This window comes from Leuresthes tenuis, unplaced genomic scaffold (genome assembly GCF_036924035.1).
Source record: "Leuresthes tenuis unplaced genomic scaffold, fLeuTen1.0.hap1 SCAF_17, whole genome shotgun sequence".
NCBI classification, from domain to species: domain Eukaryota; kingdom Metazoa; phylum Chordata; class Actinopteri; order Atheriniformes; family Atherinopsidae; genus Leuresthes; species Leuresthes tenuis.
The window spans coordinates 31,964,949-31,989,922 of NW_027325371.1; the positions used below are offsets into that span (position 1 = coordinate 31,964,949).

General features: G+C 40.2%; 1 protein-coding gene across 1 annotated transcript; it reads right to left on the minus strand.

Annotated features, from left to right (window-relative positions):
* Nucleotides 1–1,063: 1,063 nt before the first annotated feature.
* Nucleotides 1,064–24,974, minus strand: ppl (periplakin). The gene is made up of 22 exons (XM_072368404.1): nucleotides 24,718–24,974; nucleotides 19,947–20,046; nucleotides 19,212–19,366; nucleotides 18,802–18,922; nucleotides 16,328–16,453; nucleotides 12,583–12,624; nucleotides 12,125–12,286; nucleotides 11,906–12,013; nucleotides 10,566–10,661; nucleotides 10,343–10,465; nucleotides 10,095–10,241; nucleotides 7,593–7,744; nucleotides 7,378–7,487; nucleotides 6,442–6,599; nucleotides 6,131–6,309; nucleotides 5,817–5,955; nucleotides 5,451–5,644; nucleotides 5,197–5,347; nucleotides 5,010–5,093; nucleotides 4,782–4,898; nucleotides 4,123–4,215; nucleotides 1,064–4,035 (listed from the first exon to the last, which is right to left on the minus strand). The coding sequence occupies exons 1-22, from the start codon at nucleotides 24,771–24,773 to the stop codon at nucleotides 1,363–1,365; spliced, it is 5,286 nt and encodes a 1,761-aa protein (XP_072224505.1). The 5' UTR covers nucleotides 24,774–24,974; the 3' UTR covers nucleotides 1,064–1,362.

Genomic DNA, 24,974 nt, shown 5'->3' on the forward strand with positions numbered 1-24,974 from the left:
TTCTTACCATCCACCCACTTCTAGAGCTCTTTGTGCCTTTGTTGTGGATCCCAAGGTCATCTAAACTAACTGGTTTTGGAAGCTCCATCACAAGTCACATCACATCAACAAGCTGACCAGTCTAAATTGATATTATACGTAGTTCTTGACCAAGTTGATGTTCTACACATGAATGAAGTTTCAATGAAGTTTAAAACAAACATTTAAATATCAATACTGAGTGATCAAAAGAAATGTGCTTACAAAATATGTATGAGATGACATTTACATGGTATTAAACATCAACTTTGATTTTCTTTTCTTTTTTTAAAGAATGAAAAATATTGTCTGTATGTAGCGCTCTGTATAATCTACTGAAAGTAACCAGCTTTGGAAAATATTGCTCTATACTATTGATTTTAATCTCTGCTGGATACATACAATAACCAGTGTTCACAATTAAATTTTGAGTTGCATATAAAAATGTGTCTTAATTTATATTTAATACTACAGTCAGAATATTTTTTAAAAAATGGCTTCCCTCACTAAAGTTCCAATTATGATCTTTGACTAAGCAGCTTAAAACATCAATATTTCTGTTTCAGTCAGAAAGAAATCACTAAACAACTCAAGTTAGAGTGAACATAGGGTTTTGTAAATACTTTTACAAGTGCGCCCACCACTTTTAATTATCATGAATTCAAGTCTATAACAGTTGTATATATAAATTATGGTGCATTCTTTAGAATCTATTTTGAATGAAAAAGGGGTCTGGTGATATAGTTATCATTGATTTTTTTTTGCCATGAAGAGTATATGGAGTTTTAGATGGACTTTTTAATCATTTTACGTCATTGGTATTGCATTGAAGTGTACACACTTTGGTTATATACTATGTATTTCACATAAATTATTCACAAGAAACAAATGTATCAGTTTGATTTGACTTTTATTTAAGCTTGCAGATCACACATTAAATTACCCTGAAAAAAACCCACACATAAATTCATTATTTAGTCTTCCAGTGAAATTTCAATGATAACATAAAATTAAAAATATGCTGCCAACCCTCAAAAAAAAAAAAAAAAAAAAAAAAAAAAGATAATCTGAGCGAGCTTTTTCTAAAACATCCAGCGTAGTTGGCTGTAACTGTAGTAATATCAATCCAGATATTTATGCCAGTACCACAAAACTTAATATCTGTATGCATAAGCAAATAAATACATACCGTGCTTTGGAACCATGAGTAACATACAAAATAAAGCCAAAACACCACAGTATTTAAGTAAGAGTTGAAGGACAATGACAAGCACTGAAACTTTTAAATGAGTTGAAAAAGATTAAATCTTCTAGAATCAAAAAGAATTGTGAATGTTAGAATGTTCACCTCCTCTTGCCTGACACCATTACACCAAACTCCTGAATGGAGATCTCTTTATTTATGTACTGCTGAAGATGGCGCTGTGTGATGTGCCCAAGACGTAATGCATCATCAATGGAGAACTTCTTCCCTGATTTTCTGTCATGAAGCACAGAGGATTCTCCATTTGGGCCTTTGACTGTGATCTCCTCCCAGTCACACTCCTGGCTCTGCAGGTTAACAAACATCTTCCAGTCGATCAACCCTAGCTTGTATGCCTCCTCTGGTCGCATCTCTTTGCCTGTATCTGGGTCAATGACAACGATAGACCTGCGGAGATGGCTCTCTCTTTGCTCTCTCTTTATTCTCACTGCTGCCAGGTTTTTCTGAAGCCTCTCAATCTCCTCTTCCTTCTGGTTTGTTACGCTTCTGAGCTCTGACAGTTCCTTCTGTAGTGAGTCAAGCCTTAACTCCAAGTTCTTTCCATCCTCTCTCGGTGCAGACTCAGTGATAAGTCGAGTTTCTTTGCTGGTGATCTCAATCTCAGATCGAAGCTTGCGGATCTCATTCTGCAGCCTTTGGTTTTCTTGCTGTAGGCGATTACTTTCTTCGCGGATGTAGTCCAGTTCTTTAGAAGACTTGGTGTTAGAGAACTCCATATCAGAGAATCTGGAAGTCAGGGTGGACAGCTCCTGGTCAAGTTCGCGCCTTCTCCTTTTCTCTTCTTCCAAAGTTCTCCTTAGGTTCTCAATCTCAATTTCTGCCTCTGGGTCCCTCTCAACTTGGACTTTCTCAGTGCGGACAACTCTTTCCTTTACTTCTATCTTCTCCAGGGTGTGTTGTTGCTGAATGAGGGCATTCAACTCTTTCTCAAGCAGGGTCCGTTTGTGCCGTTCTTCATCAAGCTGTAGTCTGAGGATGGAGTGTTCCTTCTCTTGTTGAGGATCCTGCTGCAGGACTACTTTCTGTTTGACAGTCACCTTTTCACGGTTCTCTTTGTCACGGATCTCCAGCTCATTAAGCCTGATCCGGAGCCTTTGGATCTCCAGTTCTGCATCACGTCTTGCCCTGCGCTCCCGCTCCAGTTCCTCCAATTGCAGGTCCAGGTCGGCAATCTGTCTCTGCAGTTGGTACAGCTCTGCTTTCAAGCTGTCCTTTTGTTTTTGCTCATTGCTGATGTTTTGAGAGAAGGTGTCACACTCTGACTTGAGGACAGGATCTTCTTCCATCTTAACAACTTCTTGCTGAACAAATTTCTCTCTGACCTGGGACAGATCCATCTTCCTTACTCTGATCTTGTCTTCTTGGGCTGACCGTTCCCTTTCAAGATCAAGACGTTTTTTCTGTTCATCACCCAGCTTTCTTTTCAGTGTTTCAATCTCTTCCTTGGTCTTGGGATCCTCTTTGTACTGCATGACTTCATTGACCACCTCTTTGGTTTGCACTTGAGGTTTAGTCTCCTTCCATCTATCAATTTCATCATGGAGCTGACGGATTTCCATCTCAGATTTCTCAGTCTGGTGGGTTTTATCAACTATTTCGTTGCGAAGTCTCTCCAGCTCTCTTTCAGTCTGTGGATCAGTCTTGTATTTGATGACTTCTTTGATGATCTCTTTGACTTCCACTTGAGGTCCTCTGTTCCTCAGCATGGTAAGCTCATCCTGCAGGGATTTAAGCTGGAGCTCTGCATCTTTATAACGCCTCTGTTGTTCCACTAGTTCAAGGCGGAGATTGGCTACCTCATTCTCAGCCTTAGGGTCAGGGCGGACAATCTCCCGCACTTTCTCCTGAATCACCACCTTAGACTTCTCCTCTTCGAGGCTTGTAATTTTCCTCTGGAGGTCAGCCTTTTCCCTCTGAGACGATCTTCGCTTGGTCTTCTCGTCCTCATACTGCCTCCTGAGGTTTTCTACTTCTCTTTCAAAGGCAACATCTTTCTCCACTTTCAGCACCTCCTTGATGGAAATTTTCTCCTCTGCCATTGCCTTCTCCTTCTCCAGCCTCCGGAGTTTCTCCTGAAGAAATTGCAGTTCATCCTCCAACTGCTTCCTGCTATCTGTTTCTTTCTGTTTCCTGTCAAGGAGAACCCGGTACTCTGTTTCTAGTTGGGGGTCATTCTGGACTTTGATCACCTCCTCTTCAGTGATCACCTCTTGCTCCTTGTTTTTCTCCTCAGCCAGGAGTGTCACCTGCTTGTGTATCTGAATCAGCTCATTGTCTTTCATCATCTTCTGTCTTCTTAGTTCTTCCAGCTCATCCCGAAGCTTGCGAATCTCCTCCTCCTGACCACGGTCTCTTTCTATACGCAAGACTTCCTTTACTGTGTATTGTTGTGCCCCTTCTCTGACCTCAGTCTCAAGACCACGTAGTTTCAGTTTTAGCACCTCCAGGTCATTCTCCAAGACGTGAGTGGTGCGGCGCTCCTCTGACAGCTTCTGCTGTACCTTGTGGACTTCCTCATCAAGCTGGGGGTCAGGAACTTTCTTTATCAGCTCCTTCTTGACAATTGTGTCCTGAGGCTTTTGTCCTTCCAGGACATAAATTTCAGTCTGAATGGTCTCAATTTCTTTTTCTAGCTGCTCCCTCCTCTGAATCTCATCTTCAAGTTGCTTCCTAATCCTCCAAGGCTCCTCTCCTGGCGCAGCAGCATGGACTGACTTTACATTTGTAGACTGGATCATGGGGATCTCAGGTTGCTATGGAAACATATTTATCTTCATTATTACTGCAGTTTTTAATTTGAGTGTTATTGTTGCTAATATCATATTGTTCAAATATTTCACCTGGTTAAGAAGATTTTGGGTAAATTCAAGATTCTGCAGCCTTTGTTTGTTCACAGCATTCACCTCGGTAAACTTAGCCTCGATAGCAGCTTCCTGCAAATATTGAAATAACAAGTCATGGAAAGCACATATCTGGAATCCCTATACTCAACCACTGTGGCTTAGACAGTAGTATTTCAGTGTTAATGTTGAGTAAACATTAAGGGTGAAAATCAGTTTATAAAGGGAAAGCCATAATATATTCATCTAACCATATTAGGACAATGCGTCACTGAACAAGTATACTTGGCTCAGTTAATTCTACTGAAAAAGTTTTGCATCTATCATAGACACTTAAGTTGCATTATTAGAGTTGCAGGATCCAGGATTTCTGAGTTTCTTAGGTATCTTAGGCACTGAAGAGTCAGAATATCTTCCACAAGCTTCCAGTATTATAGAGAAATTCAAAAGTAAATGCTAAAAAAGTAATTCAGTACCCCTTTAAATGATATACATGACAGCATTTTCTACTTTATAGTCAAAGAGCAAGCAGTGTTGAGTTATGCCTTAATACAACTGAAAACATGCCTGAACAAGTGGTGGGCTCGTGGAAGGCATGCATGAAGCAGAAACAGGTTCTATGTTCCTGTGGGGGACTTTTGGATACTGTTGAGCCTCACCTCTGCCTTGACTGTCAGTGCAGGTGACTCCAGTCTGCTCTTCTTGTAGGTTTGAGGTACGAGTCCATCCTCAAGATCAAGAATAGATCTGAACTTCTCAGATTCAGTCTCATAGTCCTAAAAAGAAGAATCAGTAACCATTAATAAACCTTTATCTCACTGTGTTTTTGTACATTTACGCAAGTGAAATGGTGAGAAAATCAATGTAAAACAGTAAGTAAAACTTACTTTGACAGCTTGTTGGTAAAGCTGGGCATTTTTGGAGACACTGTTCAAGTCAGACTCCTTCCTAGTGATGTCAGACAGCAAGTTCTGTAGACAGTGTTGTTTAAGAGTTGTTATAAAAATCATTAATGAAATATTTCTCTACACCATGAATTACAGAAAGTATGACTCATGGTGCCTCTCATCTCACCCTCTGATTCTTCAGCTTGGTCTCCACTTGTCTCATGTCATCAGTTTCACGAGGCTCATAGTTGGGGACCCGAGACAGCCAGCTGTTCAGATTGTCATAATCCTTACGGTAATTGTTGTATGCCATTTTGGCTCTCTGCAAGCTTTGAGACCTACAATACACAGCAAAGTACAATGTAGTTATGTGGTGTAATGTTCTTCCAGTATTATGAACAGATCCTAAATGCCTTCTTCTCCCTGTCCTGACGATCTCACCTGGTGTCAAGCTGCCTGTTGAGGTTGTTGAAGCGCTTGTTTAGCTTCTTAACGTCAGCTTCCTGCCTTTCAATATCAGGACAGTGCTCCTGAAATTTGGTAGCCATGTTATCACAGCTACCTTTGGCCAAGCGCATGTTCTGCTCCATCTCAGCAATGACTGACCTCTGGGACCTCAGATCTGATCCAATATCCTGCCAGGATAGTAGAAATGACATGCTAAAAACAAATAGTAATATATATTTTCTGCTGATGCTGATTAGCACAATAGCATACAACTGCCAGCTGCCATCCATTTACTGAGTTTTCTCAGTCGGAATGGTTAATAACTCTGATGTGTGCCAAAGACTGTAAAAGCCATCTTACTGCAAGTTCCCGCTGTGTTTTCTCCAGTGAGGTGATGTCAGATGGAGCAACCTCTTCCCTAGCCAGCTTGTTCTCGTATGTGGACAATAAATTCTTTCCATTTTGAAGTGAAGTCTCCAGCTGGTTTGAATTCTTAAGTCTGAAACAAAATGCAGCTCTTAGATGAGTAAAAATACTTATTATTCTGAAAATGTTAAGTAGAAGTTATATTTTACACATTCAAACCAGATTAAAAATAGTTCATGGATAGAAAAGCGTAAGGCATACTAATCCCACAAAGATCAACCAAGAAAGAAATACAGAAGAATATATACTTTTCCTGAGAGCACTGGAGAAGCTGCTCAATCTTTGTATATTTCTTGTTGGCCTCATCCACCTTGCTGTGAAGCTGAGGTGCACTAGGAGAGTTGGGGTTTGAGACCAGGAAGTTCTTAGCCTCAGCCACTTTAGAGGACTTCTCTGGTTCAATCTTGCTGACAGCTCCAGCAATGTCCTGGAGAGAAACAGAGTTAGTGAGATGTGCAGTGCATAAAAGCACACTCTATTATCCGAGAAGGAGGATTGAAAATGGGAATATTGGACAGAACACTTCAATGATACAACAGAATGAAATTAAGGTAATTACCTTCATATCCTGCAGGCGGTCAGCACTGTCCTGCAGTGGCCTGTTCTGCTCCAGTGGTGGGCGCACTCTTGCATGAATGGCTTTCTCCTGTTTGTCCAGGTCACTGACAACCTTATCAAGACCAGCCATCAGCTGGCGGCACTGCTGCTCCTGCTTGTCTGAAGTTCCACAAAATCACACACAGCATGATAAATTTCATTTGGCTTTTGGGGCATAGAGTGACAGCTTTGGTAGACAGTAAACCTTTCTGTAGGACACATGACCTATCTTGGGCACGTTAAAGAAAAAAAAATAGCAATGAGAAAGTTTGCCACCATTTTATTCAAATTAATCCATTAATCCATATCATTTGTTTATGCATCCATCCATACATCCATCCATTCATTCATCCATTTTCTATACCCGCCTCATCTGTCGGTTGGGTCGTGGGGGGGCTGGAGCCTATCCCAGCGGTCATCGTGCGAGAGGCAGGGTACACCCTGGACAGGTTGCCAGTCCATCACAGGGCCACACAGAGACACACAACCATCCACAGTCACTCCTTAGGACAATTTTAGAGTCACCAATTAACCTAACATGCATGTTTTTGGTCGGTGGGAGGAAGGCGGAGTACCCGGAGAGAACCAACGCGGGAGAACATGCAAACGCAAATGTGTATCAAATTTAGATAATACTGTCTTATGACTATATCTATTAGCTTTTTTAGCTTTTAAAAAAATTCCAAATCAACTGACTCCATGTTTGTCTCAGTGCCTTGGAGTCCAGGAGCTTTGGATATGATTACTAATTGAACACAGTTATACTTATGTCCACAAATCATCTTTATCTGTATTCTACATATTACAATTATCAGTTAGCAACAAAATTAATCAAGTTGCTCGGAGTCAAAGCAGGACAAGCTTCTTATAAGCTACATTAGGTAAATGTGTGTTGCACCTGTAGCTGTTCCAGCCCCACTTTCCTTCTTCAGCTCATCAAAGCGTTTCTGCAGAATTGTCTTGCTGCTCGCCATCTTCTGTTTGACAGCTTTTTGCTGGCTGGCCAGACTGCAAGCACGTAATACAAAATACTGTTGCAGATAGACTCTAGTAAAATAAAATGAGTTCTGTTATCCAGTGAATAATTCCAGAAAGTAATTTGTACACCCTCACTTGTCAGAGATGGCCACGGATTCTGGGTCAGTGGGAGGGATCATGAAGCAGACAGCCGGGGCGGTGAGTTTACGTCCAGCTGCATCCTTCACATCCCATTTGGTTCCATTGTTCCGGAGCAGCGTGTACCTCTCTCCACGTAGAATCGGACCCTGCATAAGGCCAAAAATTCTAATTGGTCAACTGGAATTGGATCACATATATAGATTAATCTCAGAAAATCCACAACATTAAATCTTAAATTAAAAAAAAAAAAAAAAAAAAGTATTTTAAATCATATTTCGGCCTTTTTCTTTCTTTTGGCTCTGATGTCTACAATATGCTCTCTGCAGAATGGCCATAATCTAAACCATGTTGAGGACACAAATTGTTTGCTGAACCCTTTGTCTCTTTTTGGTTTAAAATGTGAGTTGTAAAATGCCCGAATCAAATGCAATTTCATTTGAATGCATCAGTAATAGTTGTATAGGGGTACTTAGATATTGATTCAGGTATGAACTGCTATTAGAAGTAGATTCTTCACATACGTGTGCTCTTGACGAATAGTGTTTCGGTTTTTTTATTCTTCCAAATCTGACAAAAAGGATGTGAGGTACTACACCAGTGACAGTCGGTTAGAAATAACTTTAAAAAAGTCGCTGGATAGCAGACCATTGGCCACTTATTTCTGAAAGCAAGCATGACCTTTGCAAATCTTCTTCTGCACATGTGACCAACAATGACAACTTGAAATCTGTGAGGTCATCCTGAGCATAAACATCTTTTTTATACCTCAGTTGAAAAGAGCCACAGTGTGGCTCTTAAGACTTCTTCAAATCCCCTGCGTTCCAATCCCCAGTAGTTTAAAAAAAGGCACTCAGAGTGTCAAACTGTCTCCTTTCTGAAGGGATTTGAATACATTACACTATAAAATCTTTAAAGTTACAGGCACATTAGGGATAAGTAAAGCAAAAGGAGAACCATCAGTGGATCAGTCTGAATTGCAGGAAATAATCAGGGATTAGATCCCTGACAGCATGGGAAAGAGAAGGAAATGACATCAAACAGTGAAAAGATTCATTTATCAACTGTGAGGTCAGCGGTCCTCCCAAGTATGTTGCCTAGTACTGCTATGCCTTTGCACAAGCCAGTCTCAATACAAATAGCTGTAATCAGTGGTTCTGCAGGATTGGAAATACTATCAGAGCAGAGCCGCCCTTACCTATCCTTCAAGAAATTCTTGAAGATGCATCTCTTCTGAGAACAGTTCCTCTCCTAACACCACTAACATCTGAAAAAGCTCAACCTGAAAATGCTTACACTTCTGCACTGACTTTGTACTGCTGTTCCTGTTCTATTTGTCATTTAAATGGATTTTGCACAGACCACGGTTTCTTACTGCACTGATGCTGGAATACTTTTTCTTACCTTTTCACTCTTACTTGTAAATTCCTTTAAAAAAACAAAACAAAAAAAAAAACAGGTCTTCTAAATATAAATGCAAATATAAATAGGAGCCATTTTAAATTAAAATGCAGTCACTGCAGCACAGAAAGACAACTAGATGGCAAAGATCAAGAAAATAAGACAGTTAAGAAGATTATCTCAAAGAGAAACTTAGAAGGGATGACAAACACAAGAAACAATAAATAAGAAAAAAAAATTGGACATTATGAAGAGCTGAACTAAACAAAAGTGAATATGACAAGTAGAGATGAAGGACAGCTAAAAAGCAATGGCAGCAAAAATCATGGGGAATGAATGAATAAGCAGGGTGAAATAAAATGGAATGTATAAGAAAGTAGAATTAACTTTACAAGAAATGTAACATTAAAGAAACTGGCTAATGAAAACATACATGACGTAACGGGCGATATTCGTTTTGCAAATGAGTGATCACTTGGGGTTAGTGGTGACACAAATAGGTCCTCTTTCAACCCTGTTTGCTACTTTGTCCATTTCATGAGGAAGGAGGCCTAAATTAAAGGGAAGACTAAGCATTCTTTACAAAGTATCAGCAAATTTGGACTGATTTTCTGTTAGAAAAATTAACTAACAGACAACGGTATGAAACCAAGAAATCCCTCAGAGGCCTCAGAATTTTACTTGCAAGGGGAGAACAACACCCGAACCTTCTCTCTGCAGATTCACAAGAGTTCTCCAACGAGTGGTTGCCTCCCTTGCTCTTTTATTAGGTGACACACACACACATACATACAATCCTCTATGTGCCCAGGTCTGGCATATCTCCTGAGTTTGGAGGCATCTCCTTATTTGGGGAGCTATAAAGATAACGATCAGTGGGGAGACAACATTCCTTCTTCGAACACAGTTCTCTTTGTCTCCCAATTTCTCCTTGTGAAGTTTTGATATGAAATGGCCTCTTTGGCTGTGACCTTTATTTAATGATAATAAGCAAACTTTTCTGACATTTTCCCAGTTTAAGAAATCACATCAGGTGATTTGATCAATCCCAAACAAAATTCAGAGAAATGGCAGCTACAATCCAAAGATAGAGCATACCTCATCTGTGTCATATTCACACAGAGCTTCAATGGGCAGCAACTTCTGGGGCGTTTCCCTGCGGTACTTCAGAGGCAAAACCAGCAGGCTGCGCTTCTGAAGAGCCTTGACACGTTCAGCATAATGGTCTATGGCCTTAGCTTGGTCCTACTCACACACAGACACAAACAGAGCAGAGTATTTTCACTGTTGTAGAAATAGTCAGTTGTACTGTAAGCTGTCCTCCATGTTCATGCTAAAATGCTCACATCCAGCTCTTTGATTAGGCCTTCCATCTGATAAACATCTTTGAACTCTGGGTTGTACTTCTGGTTGACCTCTGTATCCAGCCGCTTCAGCAGGTCCTGAGTGTCGCGTGCCTCCTTGTGGTACTGCACACACACACACACACATACACACATACAGAGACAGTGATGACCTCTATCTGTTTAACTATCCCTGTTTAGATGTCCCCTATACTCCCTGCCGAACCTTGTGATATTCATCCATGTGTTTAAGGTGGTTTTCCTCACAGATGAGAAGATTCAGATACTCCTTCCAGTCAGCATGGACTGCCTCCATATGAGCCTGTGTGTAGAATATCGATTAGTGAAATTGAAATAATTAAACAAACAAAATATTTTAAACAAAAGTGATTGTTGACAAAGTTGACAAAAGTTGAAAAAAGTGATGCTGAAATTGTAGAATTTAATTATGAAAAAAAGTTGCAACACTGCCAGTTTGATCTCTGGCTCCTCCAGATGCTGAATGAAAAACTCACAAATTCTCCTAAACCGTCAAACCCAGACTTCCTCTCCACTGAGAAATGCAACGAATTTTTTTAGTGAAAAAAAAAATCTAAACAATTAGACAAAACATTCACGCCACACAGACAAACAACAAAACTAATCTGTCTAAAACCTAGAAATAAATCTAACGTTATTCCAGTTCTGGTCTGATATTTTTAAATGTTTTTTCCGATATTTATTACTGCTGTATAGCCCCAGATCCTCACATTGCAATTTTGGGTGGCTCTCGACACCTTTCTACGCGCAAGAAGGTGCATCGTGAAACAACACAATATTGTTTGGTTGTTGCCAAAAGGATTATTTTAGCCCACTGGAGAAGTGATGCGGTGCCTTCTTACAAGGCCCGGCTTTTAGAAGTCACCTGTCTTTTGCATATGAAAAGGATTCAATACAATATTTCTCTCAATAAGGCAGCATTTGACAAGAAGTGGCAACCATTTTGTATTGTACTTGTCGAGCAATGTTTAACAACTGTAGGCTCTCCTTGTTTTTCCTTTTTGTTAACGTAATTGTTTGACTTTATTGACTGCTGGTGCTATGTATATTTATTTTACGGAACTATACTTTTCTTTACATATGTGTGTATAGGCAGGGTTTTTGTTTTGTTTTTTCTTTCCTTTTATGTCTTTTAAAACTTTGAAAAATCCATCCAAAATATTTGAATTTTTTTTTTTTTAAAGTCTTAAATGATGGTAACTAGCCTTCAATTGTTCTCCTGGAAATCTTTTTGGAAACTGGGTCAATCAAGAGAAATACTTCAATTCGTAAAGCTGTGATAACAAAATTGAAGTAAAATAGAAAATCATGGAAAAGCCATGAGTTGGCACATCAGCCATCAATCATATGAGCTATGAATCCACAGTTCAATTTGAACCCAAGAAACATGCATGGGAGGAAAAAACGAAACTCTATAGATCCTTGTGGAATCCCAAAGAAGCTAGCATGGAGGCCAAGATACTCATACAGAGAAAAAGCAACAGCAAACAGCACTGATGTCAATAAAGCAGATTGATGAACCTGTACCTCAATAACATTCTTTCCTGGATGCTCAGCAGCAGTCAGCTTCTCACCATCATCATTCAGCTTGGTGACGGTAGCCTCCTTAGACTCCAGACATTTACTGATAAAGTTCTGTTGGGGTGAGAAAAGTGAGCTGATGATCATGATTTCCTTTTATTATGCCCTGGAACTCATTTTCTAGATTAAGTTTGCTTTCATGCATGTTTTGTGTCCTCCAGGTACCTCATACTGTCTCTGACGGGCAGGATAATCCAGGTTGGAGTCACTCCAGTCGTAGTTGATCCTCTCTTCTGCCTGCTGGTCCATCCAGTATAGCTCATTGGTGCAGCGTTGCATGTAGTCTCGCAAACTCAGAAGGTTGCGCTGACGAGCGCTAGAGCTGGCCTATATGAAAGAATGAAACATTTGTAGCCATTGTACTATACAAAGATGACCAACTTTATCTCATAATTGTTGTTTTTAATGGAACTATTAACATCCCTATTAGATTATGTCTAATAACCTTTATTGTGTAAAACTGCATTAGGATGAAAGAAATTCAAAGAAAGCCAAATACGTGATTGTATATAATATACAAACTAGTACAGTACGTCTTAACTTCAGCACAAATGCAGACGTGTGACAGAAAAGACTCAGCCATGAGCTCGAGGTGTAAATTTGTCTGTGTGTGGGTTACTTACCAGCAGTTTGTTGTACTTCATCTGGAGGCCACTGACATATTCCTACAGAAACAAAACAAGAAGAATAAATTAAAAAACACAAGAATGATGAGATATGTAAGTAAATAAAAAATAGGAGACTTTCACAATTTTCACAAACTGTTAAATGGTGTGGTTAGTAAAATAGTGCCGGGGGGTTTAGGGGCGCCCGGGGTCGTGGGGCAGCACATGGCCTGTGTCTGGGTGGCGGGGGCCTGGCGGGGCTGGTGGGCTGTCACCCCTGGTTCCCGGGGGGCCTCTGCCCTATGATTGTGGGGGCTCTGTACTCCGTGGGGGCTGCTGGTAGCCTGGGTCTTGGGGCCCTCTCTGCCTGCTTCTGATTGCTGGGAGTGGCTGTGGACCGTGGCCCTATACACTCATAACTGAGCACTGTTATCATGTGGGACGTGTGCCATGTGTATCACAAGTGTGTTAGACTTCAGACTTCCAAGATGGCAGCATGTCTTTTGTCTCGGTCAGTTGTCTGTAGGTTTTAATGTTTTTATTGGATTTTAGTATTTTTTAACGTTTTCTCCTAAGGTTTTTGTGCTGATGAATGGCCAACTCTTGAAGGTCTGTGGATTGTTCACGTTTTGTCTGCTTTGGAAAGCTGCTCTGCCTTGTATGCTCTGGCCTGCTCCTTCCGCTTGTGGGCTGGTTTGCTAGCTTGTGAGGTGTGATTGAGTTTCTGCCTGGAGCTGCTGTGGGGCCTGGGACCCACTTCATCCACTCTGCTCCCGAGGCCCTCTCCATCCACCCTGCACTGCAGCCTGTGGCCTGCTCCATCCAACCTGCTCTGCACCCTGTGGCCCTCTCCATCCCTCTCCATCCAACCTGCTCTGCAGCCTGAGGCCCTCTCCATCCAACCTGCTCTGCACCCTGTGGCCCTCTCCATCCCTCTCCATCCAACCTGCTCTGCAGCCTGAGGCCCTCTCCATCCAACCTGCTCTGCACCCTGTGGCCCTCTCCATCCAACCTGCTCTGCAGCCTGAGGCCCTCTCCATCCAACCTGCTCTGCACCCTGTGGCCCTCTCCATCCCTCTCCATCCAACCTGCTCTGCAGCCTGAGGCCCTCTCCATCCACCCTGCTCTGCAGCCTGAGGCCCTCTCCATCCAACCTGCTCTGCACCCTGTGGCCCTCTCCATCCCTCTCCATCCACCCTGCTCTGCAGCCTGTGGCCCTCTCCATCCAACCTGCTCTGCAGCCTGAGGCCCTCTCCATCCACCCTGCTCTGCAGCCTGTGGCCCTCTCCATCCACCCTGCTCTGCAGCCTGTGGCCCTCTCCATCCACCCTGCTCTGCAGCCTGTGGCCCTCTCCATCCACCCTGCTCTGCAGCCTGTGGCCCTCTCCATCCACCCTGCTCTGCAGCCTGTGGCCCTCTCCATCCAACCTGCTCTGCAGCCTGTGGCCCTCTCCATCCACCCTGCTCTGCAGCCTGTGGCCCTCTCCATCCAACCTGCTCTGCAGCCTGTGGCCCTCTCCATCCACCCTGCTCTGCAGCCTGTGGCCCTCTCCATCCAACCTGCTCTGCAGCCTGTGGCCCTCTCCATCCACCCTGCTCTGCAGCCTGTGGCCCTCTCCATCCAACCTGCTCTGCAGCCTGTGGCCCTCTCCATCCACCCTGCTCTGCAGCCTGTGGCCCTCTCCATTCAACCTGCTCTGCACAACCACTGCAGCCTTGAAGGTAATAAATTACATAACTGAAGCCTTAGATAATAAACAGTGTTGTCTTTCTCTTTTTATAGACTTTTCTAAGGCCTTTGATACCGTGGACCATGATATTTTGACTGTCTTACAACAGCTGGATTTTCTGTACATGCAGTTGGATGGTTTGCAAACTATCTTAAAGACAGAAGCTGTCCAGTTAGAAGGTGTCTCCTCTGAAGTTCAGTCTGTCCACAAGGGGGTGCTCCAAGGTTCCATACTGGGCCCTTTGTTATTTACTTTGTATATAAATAATATTGGGGGCTGGATTGTGTAGAGGAAAGATTGCCACCTTTCATGTGAGTGACCTGGGTTAAAATCCCCTGCATGAAAGGTATTACCTCCAGTAGGGGTCCTTCGGCAAGATCCCTTTACCCTACCCGCCTACAAGTGTAAGTCACTTTGGATAAAAGCGTCAGCCAAATTTATATACATAATATTTCAAATGCAGCCCTTCGTTTTTCTGCTGATGACATTGCTTTGGACCCATGCCTGCAGAAGTGTTTGCATATCTGCAGAATGCATTTAATAGAGTGCAAGAACAACTCTGCCAACTGCAACTTGTTCTAAATGCTGATAAAGCAAAACTTATGTTTTTCACCAATTCTAAATCAGCAAGATCAAGTCAGTCTGTCATTGTCACCACAAATGGTCAACAAATTGAACTTGTATCTATTTTTAAATATCTGAGGTTCTTGATTGATGACCACTTGTCTTTTAAGGCACATATTCAGTATACTGCAAAGAAGCTGAAGCTTTTACTTGGATTTTATTTTAGAAATAAGTCTTGCTTTCCTTTTAGGGTGAAACAGAAACTGGTGGAGTCAACCTTTCTTCCGATGATTGATTACTGTGATGTGTTATATATGAATGCCTCTGCTCAAAGCCTCTACATGCTGGATAGCGTGTATCATGGTGCTCTGAGGTTTATTACAAACTGTGAAACTCAAACTCATCATTGTGTCCTATACAGTAAAGTCATTTGGCCACCTTTATATGTGCACCGGCTTGGCCATTGGTATGTGTTGATTTATAAAGCTATTCCTGAAATGACTCCATCTTATTTATCATCCCTTTTAATCTTGAATAATAGGGCTTACAGTCTCGGCTCCCAGGACTTTTGTCATTTTACTGTTCCTAAGGTCAGAACAGAAATGGAGAAGAAAGCTTTTAGATTTTCTGCTCCAAGTATATGGAACATTTTGTAGTGAGAGCTCAAACTCTAAAGTCTGGTATCTCTGAATGTATTCAATGACAAATTCCATTACATTCAGGCTTCAGGAGTGCAAATGTTTTATTTGAGAGCAAATGTTTGACTAATTTTGAAAATTCAATTGTTATTTATATTCTATTTGTGTTTTTTTGTGATTAATGTGACTGTATTCAAACTTTATGTGCTGCCGTTCTTGGCCAGGTCTCTCTTGCAAAAGAGATCTTGGATTTCAATGGGACATACCTGATTAAATAAAGGTTATAATAATAATAATCGCATATTCATGCATTCATGGTCTTCTGTTTGGTTTTTACAGGTGTAGCAACTGGTTGTCTGGTTTTTCATTGTTTTCTCTGATTGTTTCTTTCTATTTCTGTTCCGTTTCTTTTTCTCTGCTCTTCCTCTGTCCCCTCGGCACTATTACATGTTAAGATAACAATACTTACATTTATTGTAACAACAATAAATAAATAAGCTATTTGTTGGGCATCATGGGGAGCTTTACATTCATAAAGCTTCCCTTGGCAAAGCAAATGTGTTTGCCATAAACTGTATTCCGATTACAATTCTCCTGCTATAATGCCGGACAGGACAAGGGAAAAAGATTATATAAGCAATAATAAAAAAAATAAGAGTGCAAACTTTTAATCATAAGAAGCACTGTTTATTGTCATCATGTGCTAAACGTTTTTGCAGCAGCTAGTTTAAATAGTTACGTTTGTGTTACTAATGACAGTATTACACAGAATTTTGCCATTTCTGTGACTAATTAAAGAAAAAGATCACAATATTGAAAATGTGTGTCTACCTTGTCTTTGCTGGTGGAGATATGAGGAGCCAGCGCCTCCACCTCGCTGTGGAAGATGTTGTGCTCCTCCACCTCGTTTTCCACAGAGGGCAGATCCTGGCCAAAGCCCTTGTTGTTCAGGTTGTCCTGGGCAGAGAGATAAAACAAAACTCGTACTCCAGTCCTCCATTTGTCTACAGTTTGGACTTAACTTGGTCTGGCTACACCTAAAGCTCACTTAGATAATATAGCTTAAACAGCCACCCAGTATATGTGAGAAAATGTTAATGTTCATAAGGTTGAATTAGAGCACAAATAGAAAGAATTTCAGAGGATATATGAAGTCTGAAGTCGGTCTAGTTTATGTAACAGTCCTTTTAACTTGCATTTCTTGAACTTCTTGAAATAGCTATTGGTCTATGTATATCTCCACCCAGCTTAAACTTCACATTAAGCTGCATTTACTGTGCCTTGGAAGAGGTACGTCATAACTCATGCTTACGCTGGCGTTTTTTTTTTCTTTACTACTCACAACAAATTCTCCTCAGCAGGTATATAGTTCTTAAGAAATACCCTAATAATGAAAATGACATAATAATGTTATTAGATCTTTGTTTAATGCGTCATATCCTGTCTTTATTTGCATTCTTAAATCTTTTTACCAGTTGAAAGTTAGAAATTCTGATTTTCAATATGGAGCACGATACTGGAACTCACCATTACAAAAACAAATATGTAAGCAACAGTTTTTCACAACAGAACCTAACACAAACCTAACAGTGAACCCCAGAGTTTATGCAATCTATATGTGACGGTTGACAAAAAAAAGTGATTGTTACAAAAGTGATTGCACATTGTTATATTAACCATCCAGCTGGCCATTACGTTGACATGTGACACAACTGCAGTAGTTGAACTAAAGGCAAATATAATGATATCAAATAAAAATTGCCAGTGACATTTGTTTGTGTTTTTAAGTTGTGCGTGTGTAGCAGTTTCAGTTCAGTCTGCTGTGTGTGCTAGTGGGAGCTCTGAGGCTTTTTTCTGTGCGTTCTCTTCTACTGTTATAATGTCCTTTAATGACATTGAGTAAAACCAATCTCAAAAGGGGCAATCCGTCCAGAAAAGAGGGGTGAATGCTGTAATGTGTTATAGTGTGTCAACTTGTTAAAGCGGGATAATATGTCTCCTTTAATGTCTATCATTTCCAAGACGTAAGACAGCTTCTGAATGCCAGACTTGAAAAAAGTATCCCTTTTATCTACTTAATGTCTTTTTTAAGAATAAAAAAAACGTGGTGAGGAAACATTTATTTTAGGTTAGGAAACATTGACCTGAGAGTATACTGATACTGGTCTGATCACCAATTTCTTTTTTAGTTACATCATGATTCACTGACATTGATTTTGGACGTTAAATGGACTCAGCTCTTGTAAATTCCTCTGGACCCACAAGTATCCGTGGTTTATGTATGCATCAGCTTTGGGGAAAATAGGAAAATTAAAACACTATAGTTGTGATGCTTATACAATCGGGGCACTGCAGGCTAGAATCAAGCGCAGCAAAGAACACAGTACTCAGTCAACAATAAATACGTGATTGCCATCACAAACAACAAAAAAGGTATGCTCAGTCATCTTCATCGCCAAAATGAAGATGTGCTACTGAATAAAATACAACGCATCATAACAGACATATCAGGATCCTGTCGCCCTATGACTAAAAATAATTACATGACGCTGCAGGCTACATTTAACACACAGAGATATCCATGTAGGATAGATGCACTGGCTCCCTCTAATCGAAGTTCATATTTCTTGCTTCAGACAAAGACTTTCAGTTAAATCATTTTACTGTTCAGTAAAAAACTGTTCAGTTGTAAAAAAATTAATTAGTGGCAAAAAAAACTTCACCGCCTGAATCTAAATCTGGTGGTAGAGCCTGTTTCACACACGGTTCTGCTGATTGCGTGATGATTACAGCAAATACTGTTTATCTGTTTTTGTACCTGTATCTAACTCAGATGACCGTTACAGTCCACAGCACTGTGCATTGTAACCGCAAGTAATTGTGAGTTGGTGAGCTGCTGAGATACCTTGCTCTTAAGCACAAGGTTTCCTCAACCCACAGGAAAACCCTGCCTTTGACGTCACTTCATATCAGAGTTGCCTAAAAATCATTTCTGGGCCAAAAACACAAGCCATTAAGCCAGGGTAAGTCCTGATCATGCTCCACTCGAGACCCAGATGTGACAGCAGAAATGCTACAGGTCCTGGCATGCACTCACTTGCCTCCTTTTGGCTCGATAGTTTTAAAATGGTTATTCTGAAAGTAAACAAACTATTGATTGAACAAAATATATTAAGATGTACTGTTCAGATTGCTTTGCCCCTCCTCTGTGTTATCTAGAACCAAATAAAACTACAAACAGCATCAATGATTCATATGGAAAATACTCTGGCTGGTGATGGAGGATCTACCAGCATGTTTCTCACCAGTTTCTCATCCATCATGTTTCCCCAGTTGATGCTGGGCATCCCTTCAGTGCGGGTCAGGTGGTAAATACGATCCTGGTCCTCTTTCAGCTTCACCACTCTTTCACGCAGTTGCTTCATGCTGAATTCATACAAAAGATACCACAGAAAGGTTTTGGTAAAACGTAACCATAAGGTATATCATATTGATAAGAAATATCAAATGTTCTCAAATAAATGTCCAAAAACTAGATAGTTGGCATCGTAAAAAGTCAAAGTACTGATCTGGATTATTGTGTGCTATTAGGCTAAAGGTCCCATGTTGTTTGAGGACTGTTGGCACTAACATGCATGAATTATCTATATTTTGTCAAAAACTAAGAAATAGCTTTTAAGTTTTACATGCAGTCCAAGAGCTGACATATACTCACTCCTGTTCAATCATCTCAGCCTGAGGATGGTGGAGGAGCTTGGCGTTAACGGCGTCCTCGTCCAGGCCGTTCAACAGTTCCAGAGAATTGAGGATTCTCTTGTTGGTGTCATCCTGATACAGAGGCTGCTTCCCCTCATTGATCTTACTCACATCCTGCAACAGAAAATGGCAAAATGCAGTAAAGATAGTCAGGTAAACACTGCTGGCTACTAGTTTGTGTCCATACAAGATGAAGTCAGGTTGTTATTCTGAAGTTCTATCTCTTTTGATTTTTTTCTTTCATTTATGAGTTTACTACAATATCTTTTCACGTGATAGCTTTGGTATAACAGCTAAAAGAGCATTGTCTTCTCAGAAACGTGTGTATTACCATCACATATGATCAATAAAGTACATACTAAAATATATTAAGCTTTACAATAAAACAGTGAAACTGTGTTCTGTTTGTTCAGACTTCCATCGATAAGATTATACTGTCTGAGATGGGAGGTTGAAGATAGGTACCCCTAAAAGATAAACACCTTGGATTTTACTACAGTAAAGTGCATTTAGCCTAATTCAGGCTTACTATTCATGATATGAATTTAGAATAGAGATCAAGCTGATTGGACTCATGTACCCACTTCTCATCCAGAATTCTGGGAAAATGTAATGGGAATAATTTATGATATGTTAAATGAACTGTGCCAAGTACATAATATCAAGTGTTTTGGAATATGTTATTAAATCTTACCTTGTTGAGGTTCTGCTCAACATCGTAGATGTTCTTTTCTACTTTATCAGCATTCTTCTGCAGCTTCTCAATGAGAGCACCTAGCTCTGAGGACGGAGCGCTGGCCAACAGAGAAATGAGGGGAGATATTTAGTGACAGGTAACACAAACCTTTCTGATGTGAACATTAAGTGAAACAAGTGAATTGAAAATTATTCACTAATCATCCTCTGGCTGGATCATTGATATTACATTTGTGTGGATGGATAAAGACCATAATATAACAGCTCAGAGTGGGTCTTTCTGTTTTCATTGTTCTTGTTTTATCTAAAATAATTAATCAGAGAAAAATATGTATAATTCTGTTTTTAAAGGACCAGAATAAATAAATGCATTCATAAGTGTTGAATAACAGTTGCAATTTTGTTCATTTTAAAAAGATTAATATCAAGCTTTAATCACCCTTTAATGTTAATAATTAGCCAACTTGATGAACAGTAATCTATAAGCAAAGTAAATATTTGGTATGTAAACAGTTAACACACACAGTCAACCATCAGTCATAAATTCACGGAATCTTCGCTGCGGGCTCTCTAAGTTTTAAGTGAACAAACAAGTGAGCAAGTACATTGAGCTTTACTGCACACAACTAAGCTGCCTTGTCTCTCCTTCATGCCATCTTTCTGAAACACTGTGTCCAGTCAGTGGGCCAACTATCAACCATCAAAACTGAGTCTAAATGCATGTTCACGTGTTCCTGTAAAGTGCTCCAAGTATATGAAGTATATTCATAGTTTAGTATACAGATTATATAGAGAGTACTTCATGACTGTCTGCACATATGGCTACAGCTAACCTCAAAAGCTGTGTGGCACCAATGCCTTGCTGATACACAGCATTAGCAAGGCAGAATTATTGTCTGGTTTTAGCTGATCAAAGATGGATGGCAAATACATCTCTTTTACACGGCTTGTCCACCAAAGACAGATGCCAAGCTTATTTTTACGAATACTATATGAATACTTTGGCCAAATTAAGTGACTGATTATCATGTTGACTGATACTGACAAACTGATATAGCTCATTTTCAGAGTTTTGCAAATTATATTTAATGTAGTTATTAGTATATTACTGTAGTTATGCTTAAATTAATTATATCATAAATTTACTGTGTAGCAGCACAATGTTTATTTTTTTTACAAGCAATGCCCATCTCATGTTTTTATACTTGAGAGAACTCAAATGTATGTTACAACTACTCTATAGACACGTGTTCAGTAACTAGTGCCGACCTCAATATTGCGTGTGGTGTTTACATAAGAAGTCTTTAATTCTTTAGCCAACATGCTGCCAGAAGAGACAGCAAGGCTTTCACTACCATTATAGGACATGAGCACAGTGCCTAAGTGCTTTCACACACTGCTGAAGGCAAATGAAAAAACAAGATGTATGCCGAAGCAAGCCTTGCTGTCATTTCTGGTCCTACCACTTTGGGCTTCTTCTCTGCGCACACAAGAATTCTAAACGCATGCACATATACACACAAAAACAAATAGTTAACCGGTTGAGGAATAGATAACACTTTACTCTAGGATTTCATTTAGACCATAGGTTTAAAAAGTCTATAACACAAGCCTGCCCTCATATGAGGTTTGAAAAAAATAGACAGGTGCTTGCTTTTGCTAAATTTCTGGATGCCAATAGAATCATGAATGTTGTTTAATCCCACACACACTAAAAGCAACTCAGCCCAGATAATGACATATCGGTGATTTACATATAGTGATGATGCTAAATATCTAAATCTTCTGCCCAAAGATTTTTATTACTTTCCGACTGTGTGAAAAGCACCTTATTCTTTTAATAACTAATGCAGTATTTCCTGACCTCCATTTACTGAGTCTCCTTTCAATCTGTTTGTAGCACCTCTGGGAAGACTTGCTTTACAATATGGAAACATCTGATTTAGAGTTTTTTTGTATCTATTCTTGTTTTATATCCAAATTTCCTATCCTAAATTGTATTTATTTTCATTATAGAATAGGTGCATGATATGATATGACTGTAATACTATTCATTTATCAATCAAAATGGTCTTACAGTAACACCAGTTGCAATAGTAGTAAAACTAACTAAAAGACAAGAGTGAATTGCTTTTTGTTCACATTCCCACTCCTATTAATAAAGTTGAAATTTGAGCAAGTCAGTAGAATGATCTAACCTTTTTTAGGAGACTTTTTGTGATATGGCTCATTAAATAATTTCATCAGTCATATGTTACCAAGAAATATCAGAGCATTAAGTTAAAGTTAAGGATGATCTAAAAGGCTCTCAACTACGAGTCCAAAGTTTGAACTGAAATGGTTTTCGTGTGCGTTTCCAATATGTACAGTAAATCTGTAACAGAAGCAGAGAGATTCTGTCAGATCATACCAACCAATCTCCTCACCTCTAAGTTACATAATGCCTGCAGAATGCACACTGGATGGTGTGCTCTCAAAGCTAGTGGTTGAAACAATTACAGAACAAGTTTGAACTGGTGCCTACTGCTGAATTCTGCAGAAGCAGCTGGCAGAATTTCTGTTGGAACCCATCCAAATGCAAAACCCCCTGAGGGGGATTTCTGTCTCCCACAAAAACACAATGGCAAACAGGCACAGTTTACTCATATAACCGAAGCCTTCAAAACAAATACATTATTATTAGCACTAACTCTTTGATAGACTGTGTGTCAGCTGAATCACATGAATTTGGATCATCACTCTAAGACTAAGCGTTTGAGGACAAAAATAAAGTTCCCAGGTTGTTAAGTGCACACACCAATATCAGACCAGATCTGTTTTTGTTCAAAATTCAGAACAGATCTAAACTAACCCTGTTCTGATCAAAAACAGTCCCACTGTTTTCAACAATCCATGTTGTAGTATTAGCAGCTCAGCTAAATATTCTTTGCTCTCAATATTGTCACTTGATTCTAGGAAGGCTTTAATTCAGTACTTTAACCAAAGTTGTGTTGGTTCTGGGAAAGAACTGGCACCAGAGCATATGCTTGAGAAACACCTCTCACATGTTCCCACAGGGGAGATGGTCAAATTAGAACCAGACCCTTCCAGCACTAAGTCATAGAGGGTGTGGTGGCTGCTGCTGTCACTAAATGTCAAAGCAAACCCGAGCCTTGTTCTGTCTCAGATAACAAGGCACAGAAAATGCCACAAATGAGCATTTTTAGGATTGTTTTTAATCAAATTGTTCCTCTTTGTTGTCACTTTGTGGCTGTTCAACATCCATCCATTTTTTATACCTGCTTAATCTGTCGGTCGGATCTCTTTGTGAATATTTTGCTCTTCTGAAGCAGTTTTGAGATTCATTTGCATCGCTTTATGGTCATCATCATCTTGCAGGAGGTCCCACTTAAACCATCCATCAAAAATAGAAGAACTTTATTGCAAATCTGAAGTGCCTCCTCACTGCCATTTACTGTTTTAATCCATACACATCTGCATGTGATCCCATTACTTCTTGAATGCAAAAGCAGCACCTGGTGGGTCTCATGCTTTGACTTTAAGCTGTCATTATCCCAAAGAGGAAACAGACATCTTACCACCTATGTGGGGTCACAGCTTTTTCTTCTCATAGTAATTTCAATGCGCACCAACCAAAACCTGAATATGAATGATGGGGTGGAGGTGCATTATTAGGATTCCTTTACCGTCTTTTGGTGGTTATCAGGCTGCAGCACTTGGCCACAAAACACAAACAGTGGCATCCTCAGAGCCAACAGTAAAAACAATTCACATCTGCAAAATTTCTAATAAATCAGCAAACTGGTATGGACCTCTTTAACCAACAAACTTTGAATCAAAGTGACACTTCTGCAAGGAAGTAAGACATGGGGCCCAATACAGACATTCCTATGCCTTCCTGACAGGTGTGCTGGTGGGAGGAACACACCTTAAACTGGAGCTTTATAAATGGAAAAAAAGAAGAAAAAGGAAACAAAAGATTTATTCAACACTAAAGAGTATTCTGTCTTGAGGCTCCACATTGCCTGCTAACTGACAGTGAGCATTATCTCTCAGAAATGCCTACATTTTGTGAACTTATAGAAGGGGCCATGATTTCATTCTACAGTCCATCGTTTCCAAAGATCTGAAGTAAATCTGAAGAATTAGGCTATGGGCAGTAGGTACAGCGATACTGTGGGAGAGGCTGCTAGAAATTCCTCTTACATTATGGAGGACAGCAAAAAATCCAGTTAGTGCACTTTATTGTACAGCTTATCAGCCACACCCACACTAGAGTTAAAGCAGATATTGTGCAATATGATCTACAGTTTCTGTTATTCCTGTCTTAATACAAAAAACATACTGAAAATATCTAATTTAAAACGTCCCATCAACACACATGCTACCAACTTAAAAAAACTCCCACGTACACACACCACCACCTTTCAAATGAAAGAATAGAATCAAGATAAATTAACTGGCCTATATATAAATTCCACTAATTGCATTTCAGTACTTTTCAGACCATTAACATCCACTGGTCTATTTCAATAACCACAACAAGTGATAAAACAACAAGTTAAAAGAGCTGCGTAACTAATACTTTTATCAACATGAGAGTAAAAGTTACGGCGACGAAGTTCTTGACATTTTCATCGTGACATTTAGCTGTAAAGCTAGCTAGTGGTTTTACGAGCACAGTAGAATAGCTAGCTGTACAGGACAGAGAACAGTCGACAGTTTTCTGATAACGCAAGGACATTTGTAAAGGAAAACATGGTACTTACGTTGAAGTTGGTTTCGGTTGCGTTATAGCGGTAGATTTGCTTTTTCTCTTAAACATGGTGGCTATCACCTGTCAGCGGTCTCCGAAAACGAAATAGTCCCAGCAGGGCAGGTGAACTTCAGCTGTGTGTTTGTGGTCGTCTCGCTGTACTGGTGTGTGTGTCGTGTGAGATATATGTCCACACTCCCTTCTCAATGTCACAGCTTCCCCTGCCACTGTCACTGCACAAACAGCAATGCACGAGTCACCTGTGCTGTT

What these genes read in the sequence shown, in the direction of transcription:
- ppl (XM_072368404.1), bottom strand. Translation starts at nt 24,773, where the DNA reads ATGTTTAAGAGAAAAAGCAAATCTACCGCTATAACGCAACCGAAACCA. An exon ending in GTGAATATGACACAGATGAG is followed by an intron (nt 7,745 to 10,094) that starts GTATGCTCTATC and finishes GGCCTTATGCAG; the next exon opens with GGTCCGATTCTACGTGGAGA. An exon ending in TCCGTGGCCATCTCTGACAA is followed by an intron (nt 7,488 to 7,592) that starts GTGAGGGTGTAC and finishes ACGTGCTTGCAG; the next exon opens with TCTGGCCAGCCAGCAAAAAG.